Source organism: Strongylocentrotus purpuratus, unplaced genomic scaffold (assembly GCF_000002235.5).
Source record: "Strongylocentrotus purpuratus isolate Spur 01 unplaced genomic scaffold, Spur_5.0 spur5_contig_833, whole genome shotgun sequence".
NCBI classification, from domain to species: Eukaryota; Metazoa; Echinodermata; class Echinoidea; order Camarodonta; family Strongylocentrotidae; genus Strongylocentrotus; species Strongylocentrotus purpuratus.
Genome location: NW_022145539.1, coordinates 20,754 through 42,809, shown reverse-complemented (window position 1 = coordinate 42,809; position 22,056 = coordinate 20,754). Strand labels below are relative to the sequence as shown.

The window sequence follows — 22,056 nt, the reverse complement described above, 5'->3', positions numbered from 1 at the left end:
CACATCACACATGTGCAGGTGCACTTTCGCTGACACCTCGACCAAAGGGTGAATCAACGTCACTCGAGAAGCAAGGCTATGAATGTAAATGGAAATCCATGCTAGCAGAAAGAAAAGCAAAAAAGGATAAATGGGGGGAGGGGAGATGAATTAAGATGATGACGGAACAAGTTAGAGTAGCAACATTTGCCAACGCTGTCACGGTCTGTTGCCTTAAGGCTATGAAAGCACGGCGGGTGATACATACATGGCTGCCGTAATGATCACTGCGCGCACCATCACCCCGCGTATTACGCGCGCATGGACGGATCGACACTGCATACCCGGCCGTGCAGAGGAGCTAATGGTTCGCGCTTCTTTTCCTCGCGGGACAATAATTCTAGACAGAGCGTTATGACAAGAACAAGTTCTCGCGGCGGCTCCGTTGCCCAGGGGTGTAGTTGTGATGCTTTTTATACCAAAAGGAAAACGATTTTACAAAAGAAGGGAAGGAAAACGCATCGGAGAGAAAATGTTGTTGAGTGAAGAATCTTTAGAATGAAAACGAGAAAAGAAACGAGAGTGCGTTTAGGGGAAAGGAGAGAATGGGGGACTCGACGGGCCGGATGGAACAGGTGAAAAACTCTTTATGGAATACGGTTGGACCGCAATGATGGGAGGGAAGGAAGTGTTAGGATTTCTAGTTGAGATCATGGCTCTCAGCAACAATCGAGGGGGCGATCAAGAGGAGTGAAAGACAGAAAGAGATAGAGAGGGAGAGAGAGGGAGAGAGAGAGGTAGGGAGAGAGAGAGAGAGAGAGAGAGAGAGAGAGAGGTGAGAGAAAGGAGAAAGGGAGGAGAGAGGGGATGGGAGTCAGAAATAATGAGAGATAGAGAAGGGGAAGAGAAAGAGATTGAGAGAAAGAGACGAAGGGGGAGAAATGAGAGATTGAGAGAAAGAGACGAAGGGGGAGAAATGAGAGATTTAGAGAGGATACAAAGAGGATGAGAAAGAAAATCAGAGAAATATAGAGAGAGATAGAAACAAAATGAAAGAGGGAGAAATAAAACAGAGAGGGAGGGAGGGAGAGAGAGAAAGAGACGAATATAGTGAGATGGGAACGAGAATCGATCGTGGTTTGGCAGAAGACCAATCGTATTTCTGTCAAGTGTTAAAGGTTTCATCTTGGCTTTTTTGACATCTTAAGTTCCTTCTTTAATCCTCTTTTATCCTCTCCATGCTATGTTTGTCATGTCGGAGGCAAGTTTCCCAACCTCTTCAGAAGCCATATTTTTAAACATTTTCCTTAGAACATCGCAAGCAAACACTCACATCGATGTTTTCGCAGGAATAGAACCACTTAAACTGCTCCAATACATCACTTTCTATTGATGTTAATGACAATGAACAAGGTTTAAACGCACGACAGTATCTAATGACAATGTCTGCACGCCTTGGCAGCTAGCTGTCATATCCCAACATAATCCCATTAAACAGAAATATCGTGACATGACGTTTGACGTCACATGATAAATGAATTATGTCCTGTCGAACAAACTTTATGTTCGAAGGCTAAGCTATGTTTCAACGCGATTTGTACAAGTAATGTGAAAAAGTATGCGTTTATTATTTTATTTTGTTAAACCTTGCGAAACTTTGAATTCATTTGGGTAAAGTATGATCTAAATTTAAACATATAATGCATACGAGATTATAAACTACAACATAATGTATAGTTTTCTTTCTTTTATGCTTAATCACTACCATTGAGTCAGGTATATTCGTGTATTTCAAATAATCACAATAAGACAGAAATAATCGAGTTAAAAGTTTGATGACATTGGAGCAAGGATAAACTAAGGTATTATTTGTTCCAACTAAGAAATTATGTAAATGCACTAAGGAAAATACAGCTGGAAATGCATAATTTCGGTTTCACTTCACTGATGCCCGCCATGATAATTGTTTTGACGTCTTTGCACTACTTCTCTAAAAAAAGAAGGAAAAAATATCCCTCTCTCTCTCAGAGCGAGTGCTAATTTTCTTGATGCGTTTCCCCTCCCATCTTACAAACTCTCGTTCATCGCAAACTGCCGAACTAGGTTTTTATTAGATCAGCGATATGAACATTATAGATTCAAGCCCGAAACCCGATGCTATGCCGAAAAAGGAAGAAGAGGAAAGAAGAAAAAAAAATCTCCACGAAGAAATTTTGTCCCATTAAAGACACCACCATCCTTCATTTTCGGGCTGCCTGTTTATATCGAAAGTGCCTAATATTCAAATCGAATTTCCCATTAAAACCGTCCCAACGAATATAGTCGATGCTAATTGATAGAGCAAGACCAAAATGTCTTACTTTTTTCGCCGCAGGCACCGTTTTGTCGAGGCGAGACGTTAAATTCAAATTATACGTAATTAGTGACGTCACAACGCGTCCATATTGTGAATCTGATACGAAATTGACGAATGAATCACTGCGCGGGATAGTCTAGTTCCAAGACAATATCATTATGTCTTCTAGAATTTCGTAGCATCATTCATAAATTTAGGACTTTTTCCAGGAGAATGAAGCAGATCGATCGTCAAAAACAAAACATAAAACGGAAGGAAATTGGCAAATACATTTTGATATTCAATTCGCCGTCTGTATGAGGAAGAGGCTTGGAAAAAGTTTAACGCCGCTTTCAATTTTGGAACAAATAGAGACGTACGAAGATTATACCCATATTTTGTTTTGCATTTCCCCATATAATAGGACATGTGCAGCCAATTTACGACTAGTGTTGATTCGCGAAGCAAAAACTGTTATCATTCAAAAGATCATTGTTATCGTTTACCGATCATCTGCAGACGTTAATTTATTGTGGCATAATTTCGATGTGTCCTTTTACGCGCCGCACTCAAATTGGTTAACGCGAAGCAGGTTTCGCATTGTATGAAGTTATCAAGCCAGTGTTTGCTTATCGTGCTTTCCCTCCTTTCTGAGGTAACACGCATTCCTTATTAGAAAGGTGGGAATTAGTTCAACGCGGTACAAATCCACATTCCCTGAAAGCACCAAAGCCTATCTTACTTGTCTTCCTGAAACAATCATTACGATATTCATCTGTTATCGTTTGCAAACAGCGGCGAAAGTCAAACCTAACTTCTGCCTCGAGCAGTCCTATTATCGTCTATTAATAGACATGTCATGCCCATAGAAATCGTGTCTTTATTATTACCCGGAGACGTAAGTAAGGGCTAATGTCTTAGTTTCGCAAGCTGTCATATTAAAATTTATTTTAAGGCCATCAAACTTAGACTGGTTTAATGATTGGAAAAAAAAAGAGAATAAATGCTGACGCAGGTCCAAAACTAGATCAAGATATTCTCATTTCAGTTCAGGAAAAATTGACTGGCAAGATAATTCATTAGGACAGATTATGATCATGGTAATTACGATGATTATGACGGTGGTTCATGAGAGACAGTACGATGATTTCTATTACATAATTATCTTTTCAAATTTGTTACCTTAAACTTCACTCTGTCGATCGTAAATGTATGTCATTTTTTGGAAGGGGTATTTTTAAAACAATGTAAACATAGTTAAAATATGATATATATAATATGGCTTTTTAACCATGTCCATGTCTCAAATCAAACAAGATGGCGTTTGTCATAATTCCAATTTTGTGTCTTGTGAAATCTTTGAACTTTAAAGAACTTTGATTGAGTTTAAAGGACAACCGTATTTGAATTTTTTGAAAAAAATGTGCATTAAAAAAAAGAAGAAAAAAAGGATATTGTTAACACTCGATGCCTGTTTTTTTTTCTCCTTCGAGATTGAACAAGATTAAGTTTGGATGAGACTTTGTATATGAGGCACTCCTATACATGGACAAACCAATCATCTGACTCTGTCTTTGCCCCAACCCCCCGCCCCCACCGCCCTCTTCCCCCACCCCTGCCGCCCCTTCCTCCTCCATCAACCATCAACCCTTCAAGTAAATAAAACACGGGACTATTATGGGAAAAGCAGATTCAGAATCAGAAGCAGGTCCCGCGTGTCCATCTCCTCTCTTTGCTCTGTCATAATACCATAGACTTACAACAACAATTAGATGCCCTGTAATGGAGTCCCGGAGATGCTTCCATATTCCGTGATGCATTAAGTGGTGGTGGGGAGAACCCAAAAGCGGCATGACAGGTGCAGCGGAAGAATGGGGGCAACGTTGTACATTAATGGGGGTGTAGCACTACACCCCTTGCTCTTCCAACGGAAACTTTCATTAAAGTCTCTTCGCAATGGTTCATATCTTGTCTCTTCTTCTTCTTCTTCTTCTTCTGACTTACATTCTGGAAGATCGAACATGTTTGTGTTTATAACAAACCTAAATGACAGGCCTAAATTAAGTCATCTTATGACAGAGAAGGCAAAAGATAGAGAGAGGCACAGAGAAGGTAGAGAGCAGAAGTTATTGGAAGAGCGGTATTGGTAGACAGAGGGGGTACACAATTCCCCTTTCGCACCCTCTCTGAACACCCTCCCATCCTTCTCCTTCTTGTGTTAAGGTATGCCTTGATGTAAATACTATCGCTGAGTATAGTAAATAGACATCTCGCTCCGCGTGCGATTGACGAACCGGGAGCAGTAGCACTCATCATAAAGCGACGCCGGTTAATAGCGGTAGTGATGATAGATAACATGATATCAATCGTTTGTCAACCATCTTCACTTACCTTTCGGGTAAAGAATTCCTCCTCTCCCCTCTGTTACCGCCATCAGGCAGACGGCGGCCCATTTCACACTTGAAAGCTAATCTAACCTAAATACACCGGGGATCGGAATACCCCTTTTCACGTTGCACAGCGTTCGACAATCACTTGTAATATTTATGACAAAGATTCAGGAGCTCGGACACAGCACTCTTTCTTATTGATCTCTCTTTTCATCATTACTCTTTAAAATAAATATCATACTATTTTTGTAATTCTGCCTTCTTTTTTTCATTTTGTGACTCTGTCAATCTCAAATAACCGGTGTTTCGAAATATGCAAGCATAAAGTTATCGCGACTTAAAATTCAGAATATGAATTGGTCTCGTCGGTCTGATACTGATATGAAGGAAGCAGATGTTATAAGGACTAGGTTTCATATTGTTATTTTGATAAAAGAGAATTTGAATCAAATAAGATCGAGTATTGTCATAGGGGGATCGGCCCTCTCCCATTTACAAACAGCTCGTTTGTTGACGGAGAGCTTAGGTGACGGTTTTATAAACAGGGGAGGCAATTATAATACTAAATTTCATATTCTCTGTTCCCACAAAGCCGTGAATGGTGTAGAACGGAATTGGAATTGGATCATGAGTAATGACAGGTAAGGTTTCAATGCATGCAGACTTTACACAATCCCTTTGATAGTCTACATAGCAAACAGATATTACACGAGGTCGAATTGCTCTGTAGAGATTTTTCTCATTCACGAGAAGAAGAAAAAAACACGTTTAAAATATACAAGCTGCTGGTAACAAAGGGCTAGAGTTGAGATAGTAGTACATGTAGTACACGAAGTAGTACATTTCAGTAGTAGTAGTAGTAGTAGTAGTAGTAGTAGTAGTAGTAGTAGTAATAGTATAAATAGTAGTAGTAATAGTAGTAATAGTAGTAGTAGTAGGAGCAGTAGTAGTAGTAGTAGTAGTAGTAGTAGTAGTAGTAGTAGTAGTAGTAGTAGTAGTAGTAGTAGTAGTAATAGTAGTAGTAGTAATAGTAGTAGTAGTAATAGTAGTAGTAGAAGTATTATTATTATTATTAGTAGTAGTAGTAGTAGTAGTAGTAGTAGTAGTAGTAGTAGTAGTAGTAGTAGAAGTAGTAGGAGTAGTAGTAGTAGTAGTAGTAGTAGTAGTAGTAGTAGTAGTAGTAGTAGTAGTAGTAGTAGTAGTAGTAGTAGTAGTAGTAGTAGTAGTAGTAGTAGTAGTAGTAGTAGTAGTAGTAGTAGTAGTAGTAGTAGTAGTAGTAGTAGTAGTAGTAGTAGTAGTAGTAGTAGTAGTAGTAGTAGTAGTAGTAGTAGTAGTAGTAGTAGTAGTAGTAGGAGTAATAGAGGTGGAGCCGGAGGTGGGAAGGGGACAGATGAAAAGAGGCAGAAACTTATTTTTTAAGAATTCGAAACAACATAAGATCAATACGAGCTCATTAAGGCTATTTAAGGCCAAAGTTTCTCGTTTTTTCACGACAGATTATGACCATGAGAAAGAAGACACTGGTCTCGAATATTGGTTTGGTAATCTAGTTCGGCATCTTGCCTTTCCTCACTCACTCATTGCAATCCTTCCAATTAAACCTGGCTTGGCGATATTACTCCCCTGTCCGTTAACCATGTTAACGTCCCGGAAATCGTACAGGTCCCCCCCCCCCCCTCTCAAGATCCGCTCCCTCTCTCATCAAAAAGCCCAGCTTCGAAACAACTTCACAGGTCCCTCGCAATTATTGTTCGCTAGATATTAAACTCTACCCACGAGACTTAAGCGAGAGGAAAACCCCCGGTTTTATTAGAGACGAGAGTAGGAGATTAGGAGAAAGAGAAAAGAGGAAAAATGCCTCGAAGAACGAGTCAAGTGGGCTAAGAGGAAAAGGGAGAAGAAATAAATCTATTCTGTAATCGAATGGAAAGCATAAGCTATTAACGCGCGCGTCCATCCATGCCAAGATAGATGTGTTGGGTACAATTTTATCAACCTTAACATAATGAAAAGAGTCAGCTCAGAGGAGCGAGCCAACACGAGACAGGGGGATGGTGATTGCGCAGGTGTGCTAGATGCGTGGCTCGGGGAGTCCCAACCCTATTAACGTCTTTCCTCCTAGACTCTAGCATGCTGGAGACAGGGTTCAATTTAAAGAGCCCGCTTCCACTATATCACTTTAATCAGACACTCGCCCTCACTCAAAAACGCTCAAATAATACTACTCTGCATGAAGCGGGAGACAAATCGAGAAGATGTTCTTGTGTTGAAAGAGCAAAGCAAAAGCGAGAGAGGGAGATGGAGAGAGAGAAAGAGAGAGAGAGAGAGAGAGAGGGGGGGGGATGGTATAAGGAATGAAAGAGATGGAGAGAGACAGAGAGGGAGAGATGAAATAAATCAAATTAAAGCCTTGACACACCTTAGTAAATTGCACCTCGCTTTCAGAGAACATTATTGCTCTGTCTTGTCCCCTCTTCCGTCTTCTTAAAACTCCAATCTCTTTTTCGTATCTCGGGAATTACCGGGAGCCAACAAGGTCGAGGTACTTTCATCTAAATGAATCGTTTACATGGGTACTTACATGCGACGCACTAGTCTCACTAACAGGCTGCCTGTCAATAAGTTTCTTTCCTTTCAGTGAATTCAACGGCAAATTAATAGCCAAAGAATATGCATCAAAAACACCTTCAAAATGTGAATATTTGTCAATACATTGAATATAATTCGATTAGTTTTAGATAATAAACCCCAATTATTCGTATACCGAATAAGGGGGAAACACCCCGTGCACCATCACCACATCAACCAACACCACCACAACCCCTGCCCCCCCCCCCCCCCCAACTACCACCACTACCATGACTATTGCACCCCTTAATCGCTCACCTTATGAATCCCTTAGAACTATAACCTATGTAATGTCTTTAAAATACTTATGAACTCTATCTTCCGTCTCCCATCTTCCATAATTTAGAAGGCAATTACACTTTATAATAAGCTGGATGAAGCTAGGAAATATGGATCAAGAACCCAATCATTGATGCGACGTATGGATGACACCCCGGCTTATCTTCATACTTTGTCAATATTCAAATACATTAAATATCTGGCAGATTCTTTAAATACATTCTTGTTTGAAACAATTATTTTTCAAAGCAGATTACCAATTTATATATATATCTACCGTGTGAATGAAGGTACCTAATAAATACAAAAATGCTTAATAATATTATGCAGTTTTCTTGTAGGAAAAACAATCTAATTAAAAATTATAATTTATATTATCATTATAATTTATAATCACTCGAACCCGTCTAAAGGCACTAATGTTGTTCATCTTATGCCAACATTTGTAATACGTAATTTTTAATAACAAAACTAATCTGAACACTGTTGCCAGCTAGTGCTTAGAGCAGAGCCAACGGGCTGTGGGAAAACATTGCTAAAAATGATTATGATTAAAAAATCTGAAAGTCGACTCTCTAACGCGTGACATAGCACTTCCAAAGAAAACCAAACTGATCATTTCCGTTGAAAATCCCATCAGAAATGATTATGGATATCTAATGGCACTAATATCCTTCTAATTCATACGTTTGTAATTCATTTTCAGATACATCAGCTTTACCAGACCGTACTAGAGGGCAATGTTCTGGGGAGAGAGAAAAGTGCGTGAACTGCAAAGGAAGTTCATGGATGTGATAGTATAGAACAATAGCTGTCTGCTAGCTCGGGTAGTGTTTTAAGCAGGGAGCTAATTAACAATAGGAACCGTGGCACTGGTAAACAAGTCAGAGACAGATATATTTGCAGATGGATTTCCGGTCTTTATGTTGCAATTTGAGTTTAAAGGCTGCAAGTGGTACAGCGTTTATACAAAATGTAACACAGAGAATCAGAGATAATTACATTCGAATACTTCCACCACTATTTAAAGTAAACTGCCGAGTGAGGCCTTGTAACTAGAAAATAACTGGCAGGTTACATTGTCTTAACAATGAGACATACCAAACTGTCTCGTTTTTAACAATGTTTCATATCAATATGCGAACAGAATTATGAAGATTTCAGATGTACTTGATGATTATTCAGGCGCTCAAATTATTAACAAATAATATTTCTCTTTAAAACATGCTTTTTGGGGATAACATGACCGGTATACATAAATTTTACTTTTCTTTAATATTTCATATTCCATATATCTATTTTGCATTTATTAATCGAATCACAAACAAATGTGTACAGAATTACGACTAATTCTTTTAGAATATAAAATACAATATAACAGTTCACATTGTAGTCATTGTGGACCTCAGGAATAAATCAGTGAGTGTTATGGAAGAAAAGGGGTGACGGAATAGGCATTATTGAAATATTGACTACTGACTAGTTTAAAATAGTATCAACACTAATGTTTTAAGTTCTTGATTTATTTATTAAAAATCATTTAATCTCAATAATTTTAGTATCATTGCACACAAGAGAGCAATACAAAACGTATTTCTTCCTTATACATATCAGAAGATTCTTCCATCAATTTCTTGGCTATATTCAACAACTCCCCCCCCCCCCTCTATTAATTTGTTTCTTCATGATGCATGTAAGTCCTGATGGACATAACCTCCTACCTATTCTGGAGTTTTTTGTCTACTTCTTTTTAACTACATCGACGATAGATGGCTATAATGGGATATAAATATAGCCATTAAGGAGATAATGCATCTTGGGGATAGGAGGATGATTAGCTTGTTCTCACTTTCGGCTTTTTCTTCACTTTTATGACAGGGTTTGAGATGATAACGATCGTGATGTGCGCGTTCCCATTTATTACGCACCACACTTCTCGACTAGCAAGAAAACGTCTTTGAGCGTTTATGTAATGCGTTGACGCGCAGTTTGTCGGGCATGAACGTTTCCAAATTGCCCTCAAAGCATTGATATTCGAATTCATTTGGTAATGGGAACGCACTCCTTTTAAGATGTTCTTTGGCGCAATGAGGGAGCCTTGGATTGATGGTGCGGCTTTTGTGCTAAAAAAGAGGGATGAAGATTGTACGCAAAGAAGGGAAATTAGGAAGAAATATGGGTTTTGAAAATGGATCTAAGATGATCATTAAGTCAGCGATTACGGCGGACGACACACTTAGGACTTTGGATGCTAATTCAGGAGGCATTAGCCGAGACTGGATTGAAGAATAAGGCGAGGCATATCTTGTCAAATAAATGACATTATGAAACCCATTTACTCTCTTCAGACCAGAGGTATTACGCTTCTTGTTTTTATTGCTTTATTCATCGAGGCATGATCATCTTTCTTTCTTGTTATCAGCATTGGCCGATTCTTTCCTCAAGAGTCGACCGTCCATATGCTTGCTTTTAAAACCAAAATGACGTGAGACCCAAGTAAACATTAGAATAACGACAAGCGTTCATAAACAGGTTTTTTGTTTGTTATTCAAGTCGCCTGTATATCTGTATCTATTAATATATATTTAACGTTTTTAGTATAACATATTGTTACAAACCCGAATAAAGATCGTTTAGAAACAATCAAAAAACATCCCCCAAACAAAACCACACAAAAACAGGCTTTCGTAAGTTTTGTAGAATTTATCAGAACTTTGCGAAACATTCCTGCGCCCAAGATTGCACATAATCATTTTCACCTTCCATCCTGAACTGAAATCCTTCGTTATGACTCTGACATTTTAAAAAAGAAGCCATTTCAACGTCTCTACTCTACGTTTAATCTATTTTCAACGCTAATTCCAGAATGACAATCTTCGTACCCTTTCACAAAATGTCGTTAGGGATATTAACAGTTTTCTTTTTTTACCGAAATGGTGAGCAGAAATGATAGCTCTTTTTCATGAGATGAATTAAAAAGTGGCCATTTAATATCTGGCTTGAAACGGAATATGTAATGAAACTCCCTCTGGCGATGGTATGTATACGTATAGAAAGGAAATTAGGCTTTCGCTTCTGTCCTATCGCATATGAAAGAGACACACTTTTGCTCCCTAAAGCTTTTAAGTAAATGAGTGCAATTTGATACGCAACCAGAATGAGTTTCTTTGCGAGAAAATTATTTTTGCCAATCTAAGCGTGAAATTGGTTGAGGAATAGAGAGTGAGAGAGAGAGAGAGAGACTGAGGAGAGAGAGAGAGAGGGGGGGGGGGGTATGAGGAGATACTGAGAGGGGGAAAAGACATTTTAATGTCTTGCGAGATAATATATTGATGGCACAAATCCAAAGCCAATTACAGATCAGATTACAAAATCATTTTGTCTGTCAGACCCTGTTTATTAACAAGGTATATTCTGTTTTTGAGTAAACCTATATTGCTTTAAACTGTTACACCCCTCTTTGAATTGTCCCTTTAAACCTTTTTATGTTTCGACCACCTAGCTGGTATATGCCACTGGTGAAGGGAACAAAGAGACCCCTGTCCTATAGGCCTTGTTTATGTCAAAACACCCAGACCACTTCCCTAATTCGTAGAGTACATAAACAATGAATGACCAGTGGATACATTAACTGGTACTCCCTTTGTCTTAGGGATAGGGAATATTGGGGTTGTTTGCCTGGTTTGGGAGGAAGATTGGCTCTCCCTTTGAGAGCTAATTTGGACACCAGCGAGACAAGTCATATTTTTAGGAGAGTACAAGAACCATATTCTTGTACTGTTAATTCTTCTACTGTTAAATATTGTATTCTTCGCCTGGTTGTCACCCTCCCTGAACAGGTAAGACCCACTGTTTTCTAAATTCTTTTAATTCATTGCTAAGGCTGTAATCGAATATTGCCTTTTTAATATAGTTATTCATATTCACTATCATAAGTCTTTAGTAGTATTTTATTTGATAGAAGAAGTGAAATGAATTACCTTCAGTCAGAATAGAATAGGATATGTTCTATTTCAGTATGTTATACTGCCCTGATAATTATTCTTGGTTTACACTAAGAAAGATATTTGTATTTTCATCAACATAATAATTTGGCCTAACTCAATTTGCCAAAGTTTAGTTATGTTCTGAACTTTTCAATTCTATTCCAGTCGAGATGAGACTTGGAATATAATAGCTTAGGTTTTACTTTATCATTTCATGACATCGTTGTACAGTTGAGCTCATGTTTCGTAGCATAGTTATGTTGTGTTCTATACTACTTTGTATATATTTTATTCTTAGTTTGTTGTGAATAAGTTTATTAAGTTAGTTGTTATCAACTCATTCTTTTCTCTCTCTCTCTCTCTTTCTTCTCTCTCTCTCTCTCTCTCTCTCTTTCTTTCTCTCTCTCTCTCTCTCTCTCTCTCTCCTTTTCTCTCTTTCTCTTTCTATTCATTCTATTCATGTCGGGTTATAGGATTACATTTATTAAAATCTCATTGTTGTATTAATAATGGGAGAGCTAATTTGGACACCAGCGAGACAAGTCATATTTTTAGGAGAGTACAAGAACCATATTCTTGTACTGTTAATTCTTCTACTGTTAAATATTGTATTCTTCGCCTGGTTGTCACCCTCCCTGAACAGATATCGGTCGCCCTGTTCAGCCCCTTAAAAGTCCTACTGTATTAGACGATCGGAACTGGTTTAGACTGTCCCCCTGTTACCAAGGCAACGCTCTCCGCCCTGGCCATAGATGAACAGAAGGATTGATAGTTTTATACCTCAAGATAATTATAGTCCCTTTCTTTTAAACCTTGTAAAGTTATTTTACCTGTATATGTTAAGAGTTATCACTGTTAGTTTGTGAAGCCTTGCATGTCGGCTAAATATTCCGCTGATATATATAACTGTTATATGGTTACCAATACATGTTTTTTATGTATTATACTTATTATTTGGATGAGTGATATTTTGTAGCTTAACCTACCTTTGAGGTTAAGTGTTAATAAATCCTTTCTTTCGGATCTTTCACTCAAACTACTCTGTGGAGATATCCTTATTTGTTTTTCTTGTTTCTTTAACTAAAATCTCCTGTATAAAATAAATCCCTGAACTGGGTGCAGGTGAACAAGGATTTACCTGTGACACAAATGGAGGCACTGCCCGGATGTTAAATTTTCTTGGAAAATAATAGTTGTTTTTTCCCAAAAGGAAAATCCTGTTTAGATTATACATTTTTTGTAATTGCTTTAATTGAGAATTAGGTTCTCTTTACCTCTCTCTTTGCTAGGAAGAGACTAACTATTTTCTGTGTATGATTGTTGTTATGTTGATTGCCACAACTTGTAAAACACTAAGTTGGACATAGCGTATATTTGGAAGTGGTCTTAATAATTTGAAGTGTGACCTTATCAAATTTTTTGCTGTTGTTCAGGTCAAATCAGTAGCAGCCCTACTACTGACAGGCGTAACAGTAAACAAGGGGTAGCTTGTCCAGCTCAGTTGTTATTGTGTTTTTTATTTTGCTATTTCGAACAATTCTCATCATTTAATTATTTTGTTGTCTTCTATATAACAATTAACACTTTTTTTAAAATCCTGATTGGTGCTACAAATTGTACATTTAGGCACCTTAATATTTTAATTTATTTTTTTACCACGTTTGGAAAGTTAACCCTTATAATCGTTTAAAGATGTCTCTCGACTCTGAGTTTAAGGCCGAGCTAGAGAAGTTTCTGGCCGATCAGGGTAAGACACTCTTAGACCTCACAGAATCACTTAGTGATAGCAGTAGTACCAATGCTAGTCCCCCAATAGAGCCCAAACATGATACCGTACCAGAGACTGTGGTGAAACACATAGTCTCAGCTCCATCTTCCCACAGGCGCCGACTCCGTCTGTTTTCTGGGCGACGACCTGTACCAAATGGTGAAGCGGACTTCGACAATTGGAGACGTCAGACCCAGCTGATAGTCGACGCGGATGATTTGTCGGAGTCTGAGAAAATCAGCAGGCTAACAGAAGCTCTTTTACCTCCTGCCAGTAACGTAGTATGGGCATTAGGGAAAGGTGTGAGCGCCAAGGATAGTTTAGAGGGGCTGGAGAAGGCATTTGGCACCACCTCCGATGGGGAGGAGCTGTACCTACTTTTCACAGAATGTTATCAGGCCAGTGAGGAGTTTCCATCGGACTATCTACTTCGACTCCAAGACCTCCTGATCAGGGCCCAAGAGAACGATGGGATAAATGCGGGAAGGATGGACAAGGCGAGGGTCCATCAGTTCTCTCGTGGGTGCCTGTATAACGACGCCCTCCTTCACACCCTGGCATTGGGAAAGCGGCTCCCACCCCCTGATTTTGTGTCCCTCCTTCATGAGGTGAGACAGGAGGAGCAGAAAGAGAAGGAAAAGGAGGTGAAACGAAAGAGTGGGCAGAAAGGAAAGGGATGCCATGAGCAGGTAGTCCCCCAAGAAACGGATCGAGTGGCAGAGCTTCACGAGATGATGGTCGCCTTGCAGCATCAAATTTCGAGCTTAATGCCCTCTGGGAGTGCAGCTGCCCAGGCAAGACCAGAAGCCACCAACCAGAGGTCTAATGGGAGACAGAGAGGACCCAGGAAGCCCGCTTATCGCCTGATCTGCTACAACTGTGGAAAAGATGGCCATCGCATGGATGAGTGCAATGGTGAAACCAATGCTGTTCTGGTGCAGCAGAAGATTGCAGCAAGGAACCAGCCAGCGGGAAACGCCGAAGGCCGCCAGTAAAGGGACGACAGGTGGCCAAAGACAAACCCAAGAAGAGTCCCATAAGGCGATCTGCAAAGGTGAATTTGCAGATGAAGCCATCTCAGGCCACATCCAAGAAATCTCCAGCTGCACTAGTGGGTGACCAATCCACTGTCTGGGCTGAGGTCGACGGAGTGCCCTGTGAGTGCCTTATGGACACTGGATCCCAAGTGACATGCATATCTGCTGATTTTTATCACAAGAAGTTGGCGCATCGTCACTTGGAATCCATTGACGACCTGCTCGTGGTTGGTGCAAGTGGAAGCACAGTTCCCTACATTGGCTACATCGAGATCCATTTGCACTTCAACGCTGACGAGGCCGGCGTTCAAGCAGACGAAACCACACTGGCACTGGTTACTCCAACCCGAGATGGCAGCGATCGAATACCCCTCCTCATTGGTACCAACACTAGTGTAGTAAGGAGAATGTACGAGAGCTGCAAGCAGAAGGCAGGAGCAGATTTTCTTCAGACGTTGAAGGCAAGTAGTGCCCTTGTCTCTGCCTTTCGACGAGTTAACACTGAACAAAATGAAATTCTTAACCTGCGACCACCCTTGAAGGTCATTCTACCCAAGAATGAAGCTGCCAAGCTAAAGAGTGGCGAGACGACAACATTGAAAGGCAGAGTGGACTTTCATGGAGCACCAGCATCCTTACTCATGATAGAAGAAGGCAACAATTGTTTTTCTGCTGGTGGTTTGATTGTGAAACCCACCCTTTCGTCACCTTCTGAGTCATCCTCTTACACAGTACAGGTGGTAGTATGCAATGAATCACAACGAGACATTGTGATTCCTGGTGGAGTCCCCATTGCATATGCTTTTGCGGTAGATGTGTTTGAGAGTTCCACCGAGCCCCAGAAGGTAAATTGCAATACTGCAGAGACCAACCCCGAGGTAAGGAAGGAGACAGAGTTTAACATAAACCTTGCTGAGTCTTCCTTGACTTCAGAGGACAGAGACAGATTGACCAAACTCCTACATTCCTACCACGATGTGTTCTCTGTAAATGACCTCGACATTGGGTGCACCTCTTCAGTCAAGCACCGCATCCAACTATCAGACGACACTCCCTTTCGAGAGAGCTGCCGAAGGATTCCTCCTGCCGACTATGAAGACACCCGGCGTCATCTCCAGGAACTGAAGAAAATGGGCATTATACGAGATTCGCAGAGTCAATTTGCATCACCCATTGTTCTTGTCCGGAAGAAAAACGGAGACCTTCGACTCTGCATAGATTACAGGAAATTAAACAAACGTACTGTCAAGGACCAGTACAACATTCCTAAGATAGAAGATACCCTACACACATTATCTGGAGCAGCTTGGTTCTCCACCCTTGATCTTAAGTCCGGGTACTACCAGGTCGAGATGGAAGAGGAAGATAAGCCAAAGACAGCATTCTGGTGTCCTCTCGGGTTCTACGAGTTCAATCGGATGCCCCAAGGGATCACCAATGCACCAGCGACCTTCCAACGATTGATGGAGAAGTGTATGGGAGATATGGCTATGTCAGATGTCCTGGTATATCTTGACGACTTGTTAGTCTTCTCTTCCAGCCTAGAAGAACACTTCGAACGACTGACCAAAGTTCTATCACGGCTACGAGAGTACGGTCTGAAACTCAATCCAGAGAAGTGCTGTTTTGCTAAGACATCAGTCAACTGTCTTGGGCACGTCGTATCCAAGGATGGGGTGAGCACGAATCCAGACAAGATTGTTGCTGTCCAGTCATGGGAAAGACCTCTATCCGCGAAGGAGTTAAAGACGTTCCTCGGGTTCACAGGTTACTATAGAAGGTTCATCCCTCATTATAGCCGTATTGCGAAACCCCTTCATGACTTACTGCGTGAATATGAACCACTCCAAAAGCGAAGGAAGAAGCAGAGCTCGTCCAAGTCTAGCAAGTCCATACCTGCTAAACCCAAGCCATCAACACCCTTTGGTGACAACTGGACAGCGAAGTGCCAAGATGCTTTTGAGGAGTTGATAAACAAGCTCACCACAGCACCAATCCTAGCTTTTGCCGACTACTCATCACCCTTCATCCTTCATACTGATGCTAGTACCATTGGGCTTGGTGCTGCGTTGTACCAGATGGTTGACGGCAAGGAAAGACCCATCGCCTATGCCAGCAGGGGTTTGTCAAAAAGCGAGACGAACTATCCAGCGCACAAGCTGGAATTCCTTGCTTTAAAGTGGGCAGTAACAGAGAAGTTCGTAGATTACCTCCACAGGGCTAAGTTTACTGTCCTAACCGATAACAATCCTTTGACCTACATCCTTACCTCCGCCAAGTTGGATGCCACTGGTCACCGCTGGCTAGCTGCCCTCGCTAATTTTGATTTCACTATCAAGTACCGGCCTGGCAAAAGAAACGGTGATGCAGATGGACTTTCAAGGAAACCTCAAGCATCCCTCGGAGATGATGACGACTCGATCAACACCCAAGACAAGATCGTTAAACTTCTGGAACGCCTACAGGGAGATGAGGGTGTCTGCCCACAAGATGCTTTCAAAGCCATCTGCGAGGTGCATCAAGAAGAAAATTCTGCCCTGATAGAGATGCTCACTGACAGTGAAGCAGCCATTCCAGACGAGTTTAACTTGCCTGTTCCAGGGCAAACTGCACTCCCTTCGTTGACTCCTGGAGACTGGCGGAGATTACAGCTTGAAGATGACTCCATCCGGGAGGTGATCAAGGTCATTGAAAATGAGACGAAAGTTACATCACAGTTGCGATTGGAGATGCCCCAGGAGGCCAGAGTAATCTTACGGCACTTACGTCACCTGAAGTTGAAGGATGGTGTGCTCTATAAGGTTGGCAAAGGTGTAGATGATAGACCAATGCTTCAGATGGTTTTACCCAAAAGCCATCGCGGGGAAGCATTTCGACTCCTTCATGACGAGACTGGCCACCTTGGGATGGAAAGGACACTCGACCTCCTTCGCAGCAGATTCTACTGGCCACGGATGGATGCGGAGGTGGAACATCGCTGTCAAACCTGCGAGAGGTGTGTTCAGCGAAAGCGGCGTGCCCACCGGTCAGCTCCCTTGGTCAACATAAAAACTACTGCACCTATGGAGTTGGTATGCATGGACTTCCTCTCCCTAGAACCTGATGACAAGAACACTACCAACATCCTTGTCATCACTGACCACTTCAGCAGGTATGCTCAGGCTTATCCTACTAAGGATCAGAAGGCCAAGACAGTGGCAAAGGTTCTGTGGGAGCAGTTCTTCATCCACTACGGTTTCCCGGAGAGGCTGCATTCTGACCAGGGCAGGGATTTCGAGGCTAACTTGATAGCGGAACTGTGTCAGATTGCCGGGATTCGAAAGTCCAGAACTACACCCTACCATCCACAAGGGAATGGCCAAGTCGAGAGATTCAACCAGACCCTCATCAATATGCTTGGTACGTTGGAGGACGCGAGGAAACAGGAATGGCGTCTCCATGTAAAACCCCTGGTCCACGCCTACAATTGTACCAAGCATAGTGCCACCGGAATGTCTCCATATCTTCTGATGTTTGGGAGGGAACCCCGACTGCCGATAGATGTACAGTTTGGGCTTGGAGACCAACAAGCTGCGGCTCCGTCACACCATAAGTACATCCAAGGTCTGCGAGAACGGCTGAACCAAGCCCATAGGTTGGCTGCCGGTCAGGTTGAAAAGGCTGCCGCTTATCAAAAGAAGAGATATGACCGGACGGTTCGAGACCAAGCCCTCACAGCTGGAGACAGGGTCCTTGTCAAAAATCTGGGTTTCAAGGGCAAGCACAAACTGGCTGACCGGTGGGGGTCTAGACAGTACAGCATAGTCAGGAGGATAAGCAGTGACATGCCAGTCTATGTGGTGAAACCCATAGATGATAATGGCCCCGAGCGGACACTCCATCGCAACCTTCTTCTACCATGCGGATTCCTCCCTCAGGAGCCTGATGTGGAAGTCGTGCAGCCCAAACCAGCTCCAAGACCAAAGCCTCGTAGATCAAAGAGACTACCAACCAACACACAGCCTATTCCAACGTTACGATCTTCTGATGGTGAATCGGAATCGGATCTATTTCTTCCTGTGGATCCAGTTGTCATCCTAACTCGTCCCACTCCTGCCCCTCGACGACATAGCTTAATTCCTACCCCATCTGGTCCGGAAGATCCAAATGTATCCCTGAACCCTGACGCTCAGGAGTTTGTACCAGATCACCCTAACATTCTAGAACCCCAGCCTCACATCACAGACCCTGATGATACGGTCCCAGTCACAGACACAGAAGATGAGCCAGAAGGACGCCCTAGAAGATCATCAAGGAGACGTGTTCCCCCAGATCGTCTCTGGTATGGTACTCTTGGGAGGGCGAAATTTAAACTCATGGAAGAACACCTTGCTGTTCAAAAGCAGAGTCTAGTTCTCCTACAGACCTGTTTACGATAGTTTTTTTTTAATTGCCATGGCGGGACGCCATGATTCTAGGAGGGGAGAGTGTCAGACCCTGTTTATTAACAAGGTATATTCTGTTTTTGAGTAAACCTATATTGCTTTAAACTGTTACACCCCTCTTTGAATTGTCCCTTTAAACCTTTTTATGTTTCGACCACCTAGCTGGTATATGCCACTGGTGAAGGGAACAAAGAGACCCCTGTCCTATAGGCCTTGTTTATGTCAAAACACCCAGACCACTTCCCTAATTCGTAGAGTACATAAACAATGAATGACCAGTGGATACATTAACTGGTACTCCCTTTGTCTTAGGGATAGGGAATATTGGGGTTGTTTGCCTGGTTTGGGAGGAAGATTGGCTCTCCCTTTGAGAGCTAATTTGGACACCAGCGAGACAAGTCATATTTTTAGGAGAGTACAAGAACCATATTCTTGTACTGTTAATTCTTCTACTGTTAAATATTGTATTCTTCGCCTGGTTGTCACCCTCCCTGAACAGGTAAGACCCACTGTTTTCTAAATTCTTTTAATTCATTGCTAAGGCTGTAATCGAATATTGCCTTTTTAATATAGTTATTCATATTCACTATCATAAGTCTTTAGTAGTATTTTATTTGATAGAAGAAGTGAAATGAATTACCTTCAGTCAGAATAGAATAGGATATGTTCTATTTCAGTATGTTATACTGCCCTGATAATTATTCTTGGTTTACACTAAGAAAGATATTTGTATTTTCATCAACATAATAATTTGGCCTAACTCAATTTGCCAAAGTTTAGTTATGTTCTGAACTTTTCAATTCTATTCCAGTCGAGATGAGACTTGGAATATAATAGCTTAGGTTTTACTTTATCATTTCATGACATCGTTGTACAGTTGAGCTCATGTTTCGTAGCATAGTTATGTTGTGTTCTATACTACTTTGTATATATTTTATTCTTAGTTTGTTGTGAATAAGTTTATTAAGTTAGTTGTTATCAACTCATTCTTTTCTCTCTCTCTCTCTCTTTCTTCTCTCTCTCTCTCTCTCTCTCTCTTTCTTTCTCTCTCTCTCTCTCTCTCTCTCTCTCCTTTTCTCTCTTTCTCTTTCTATTCATTCTATTCATGTCGGGTTATAGGATTACATTTATTAAAATCTCATTGTTGTATTAATAATGGGAGAGCTAATTTGGACACCAGCGAGACAAGTCATATTTTTAGGAGAGTACAAGAACCATATTCTTGTACTGTTAATTCTTCTACTGTTAAATATTGTATTCTTCGCCTGGTTGTCACCCTCCCTGAACAGATATCGGTCGCCCTGTTCAGCCCCTTAAAAGTCCTACTGTATTAGACGATCGGAACTGGTTTAGACTGTCCCCCTGTTACCAAGGCAACGCTCTCCGCCCTGGCCATAGATGAACAGAAGGATTGATAGTTTTATACCTCAAGATAATTATAGTCCCTTTCTTTTAAACCTTGTAAAGTTATTTTACCTGTATATGTTAAGAGTTATCACTGTTAGTTTGTGAAGCCTTGCATGTCGGCTAAATATTCCGCTGATATATATAACTGTTATATGGTTACCAATACATGTTTTTTATGTATTATACTTATTATTTGGATGAGTGATATTTTGTAGCTTAACCTACCTTTGAGGTTAAGTGTTAATAAATCCTTTCTTTCGGATCTTTCACTCAAACTACTCTGTGGAGATATCCTTATTTGTTTTTCTTGTTTCTTTAACTAAAATCTCCTGTATAAAATAAATCCCTGAACTGGGTGCAGGTGAACAAGGATTTACCTGTGACATGTCTATGAATCACAAATGAAACAAACGACGGAAATTCTAATCAACATCTCCGATTTCATTTTAATGACCCTACACCGTTTTCACTTTCATTTTCGTAACTAATATTAAACCTCTCTATTCTCTATACGTTTTGTTTTAACTCTTGTTTACCCTGAATTCTAACTTCAGAAGGAAGTAATTATCGCAAAGTTTAGATGAATTTAAATTGAATTGAAATGGGGATTAAAGGCGACAGAACGTTATTGATCAAAGGAAATCTATTCGCAGCACATTAGTTCAAGACAAACTCCATTCCAAAAAAAACGATCATTTAGAAAAGAAATATGAAAATTGCATCGAGGTGAAACTCCTGGTGTAAGTAATAAATCAAATTTCTCAATTTCGGATTTTATCCAAATACTCACTATCCACAGAAAACAAATCTTACTTTAATAAACTGCGGTTGCAATAACATTCTTCGCATGGCACTGTTTCTATACAAGCAAGTCACACTCTTTGCACGGCTACGTTATAGTACGCAATCGCGTTCCAGCTGAGTGGCGCTTCTAAAACTGTGAAACTTGGCGCGTTCTAGCGTTGTCAACGCAAATTGAGTTTCGCCAAGCGTGGACGATATTTCGTTAAATCATTACTTCATTAAACTCAGACCGTCTTTGGGGGGCTGGCGATGTATACCCACAGCCTATTTCGCCGCAATTCCATAGGGTAATGGAGAGAAAAATTAACGACGAAGCGCTTGGTTGGCTGGTGAGTAAATGGTAAAAGAGAGGGTGAGAAACGATGCATGCCGGCGGTCCAGGTTCGAAGACCCTTTACATCGCGATTCTTCGAGCTCCGGATACAAGCACGCTTGACATCATTAAATGAACATTGTCATTTTTACTCAATGCCTTTGAGCATGCGCATGGGATCGATGTAAAAGAATGCATTGTTTGAAAAGAAATTTGATAAATCAAATTGAAGACACTCCCAATGTTTGTTTTGCATTAATTTTTCAGACAGGTATTATAACGCAGGCAAGAATAAAGGATTTTTTTCAATTTGACAAACGAACGATTTGTTTGAAATCGTCGAAGCTGAAGGCAGCTACAGAGATTTTTATTTCAAATAAAATCTATTTGCTAATTGAAAGTTTGGGGCGGAAATGTCGATGTGCAATCAATGAATGACACACCTTTTCATAAAACAATACAATAAGAATTGGAAACACAGAATTTTCTGCCGTAAGCGGAAAAGAAAATTTAGCCATAGGGAAATTCCCTGTTCGTTTTTTAACTCGGTTCACACACGGCAGAATGCCCGAGGGCTCAATCCGTACTTGTTATGTCCAAAATGCAACATCGTCCGTGGATTTCTCTTTGTCTGTCTGTCTGTCTGGTCTCTCTCTCTCTCTCTCTCTCTCTCACGCTCTCTCTCTCTCTCTATCTCCCTTTCGTA

The 22,056-nt window shown here is 40.9% G+C and overlaps 1 protein-coding gene across 1 annotated transcript; it reads left to right on the top strand.

Moving 5' to 3' along the window:
• The first annotated feature begins 10,990 nt into the window (after positions 1–10,990).
• LOC115923488 (paraneoplastic antigen Ma3-like) lies at positions 10,991–14,388 on the top strand. Its single transcript, XM_030984249.1, has 2 exons — positions 10,991–11,450; positions 12,241–14,388. The coding sequence occupies exon 2, from the start codon at positions 13,290–13,292 to the stop codon at positions 14,358–14,360; it is 1,071 nt and encodes a 356-aa protein (XP_030840109.1). The 5' UTR covers positions 10,991–11,450; positions 12,241–13,289; the 3' UTR covers positions 14,361–14,388.
• The last annotated feature ends 7,668 nt before the right edge of the window (positions 14,389–22,056 follow it).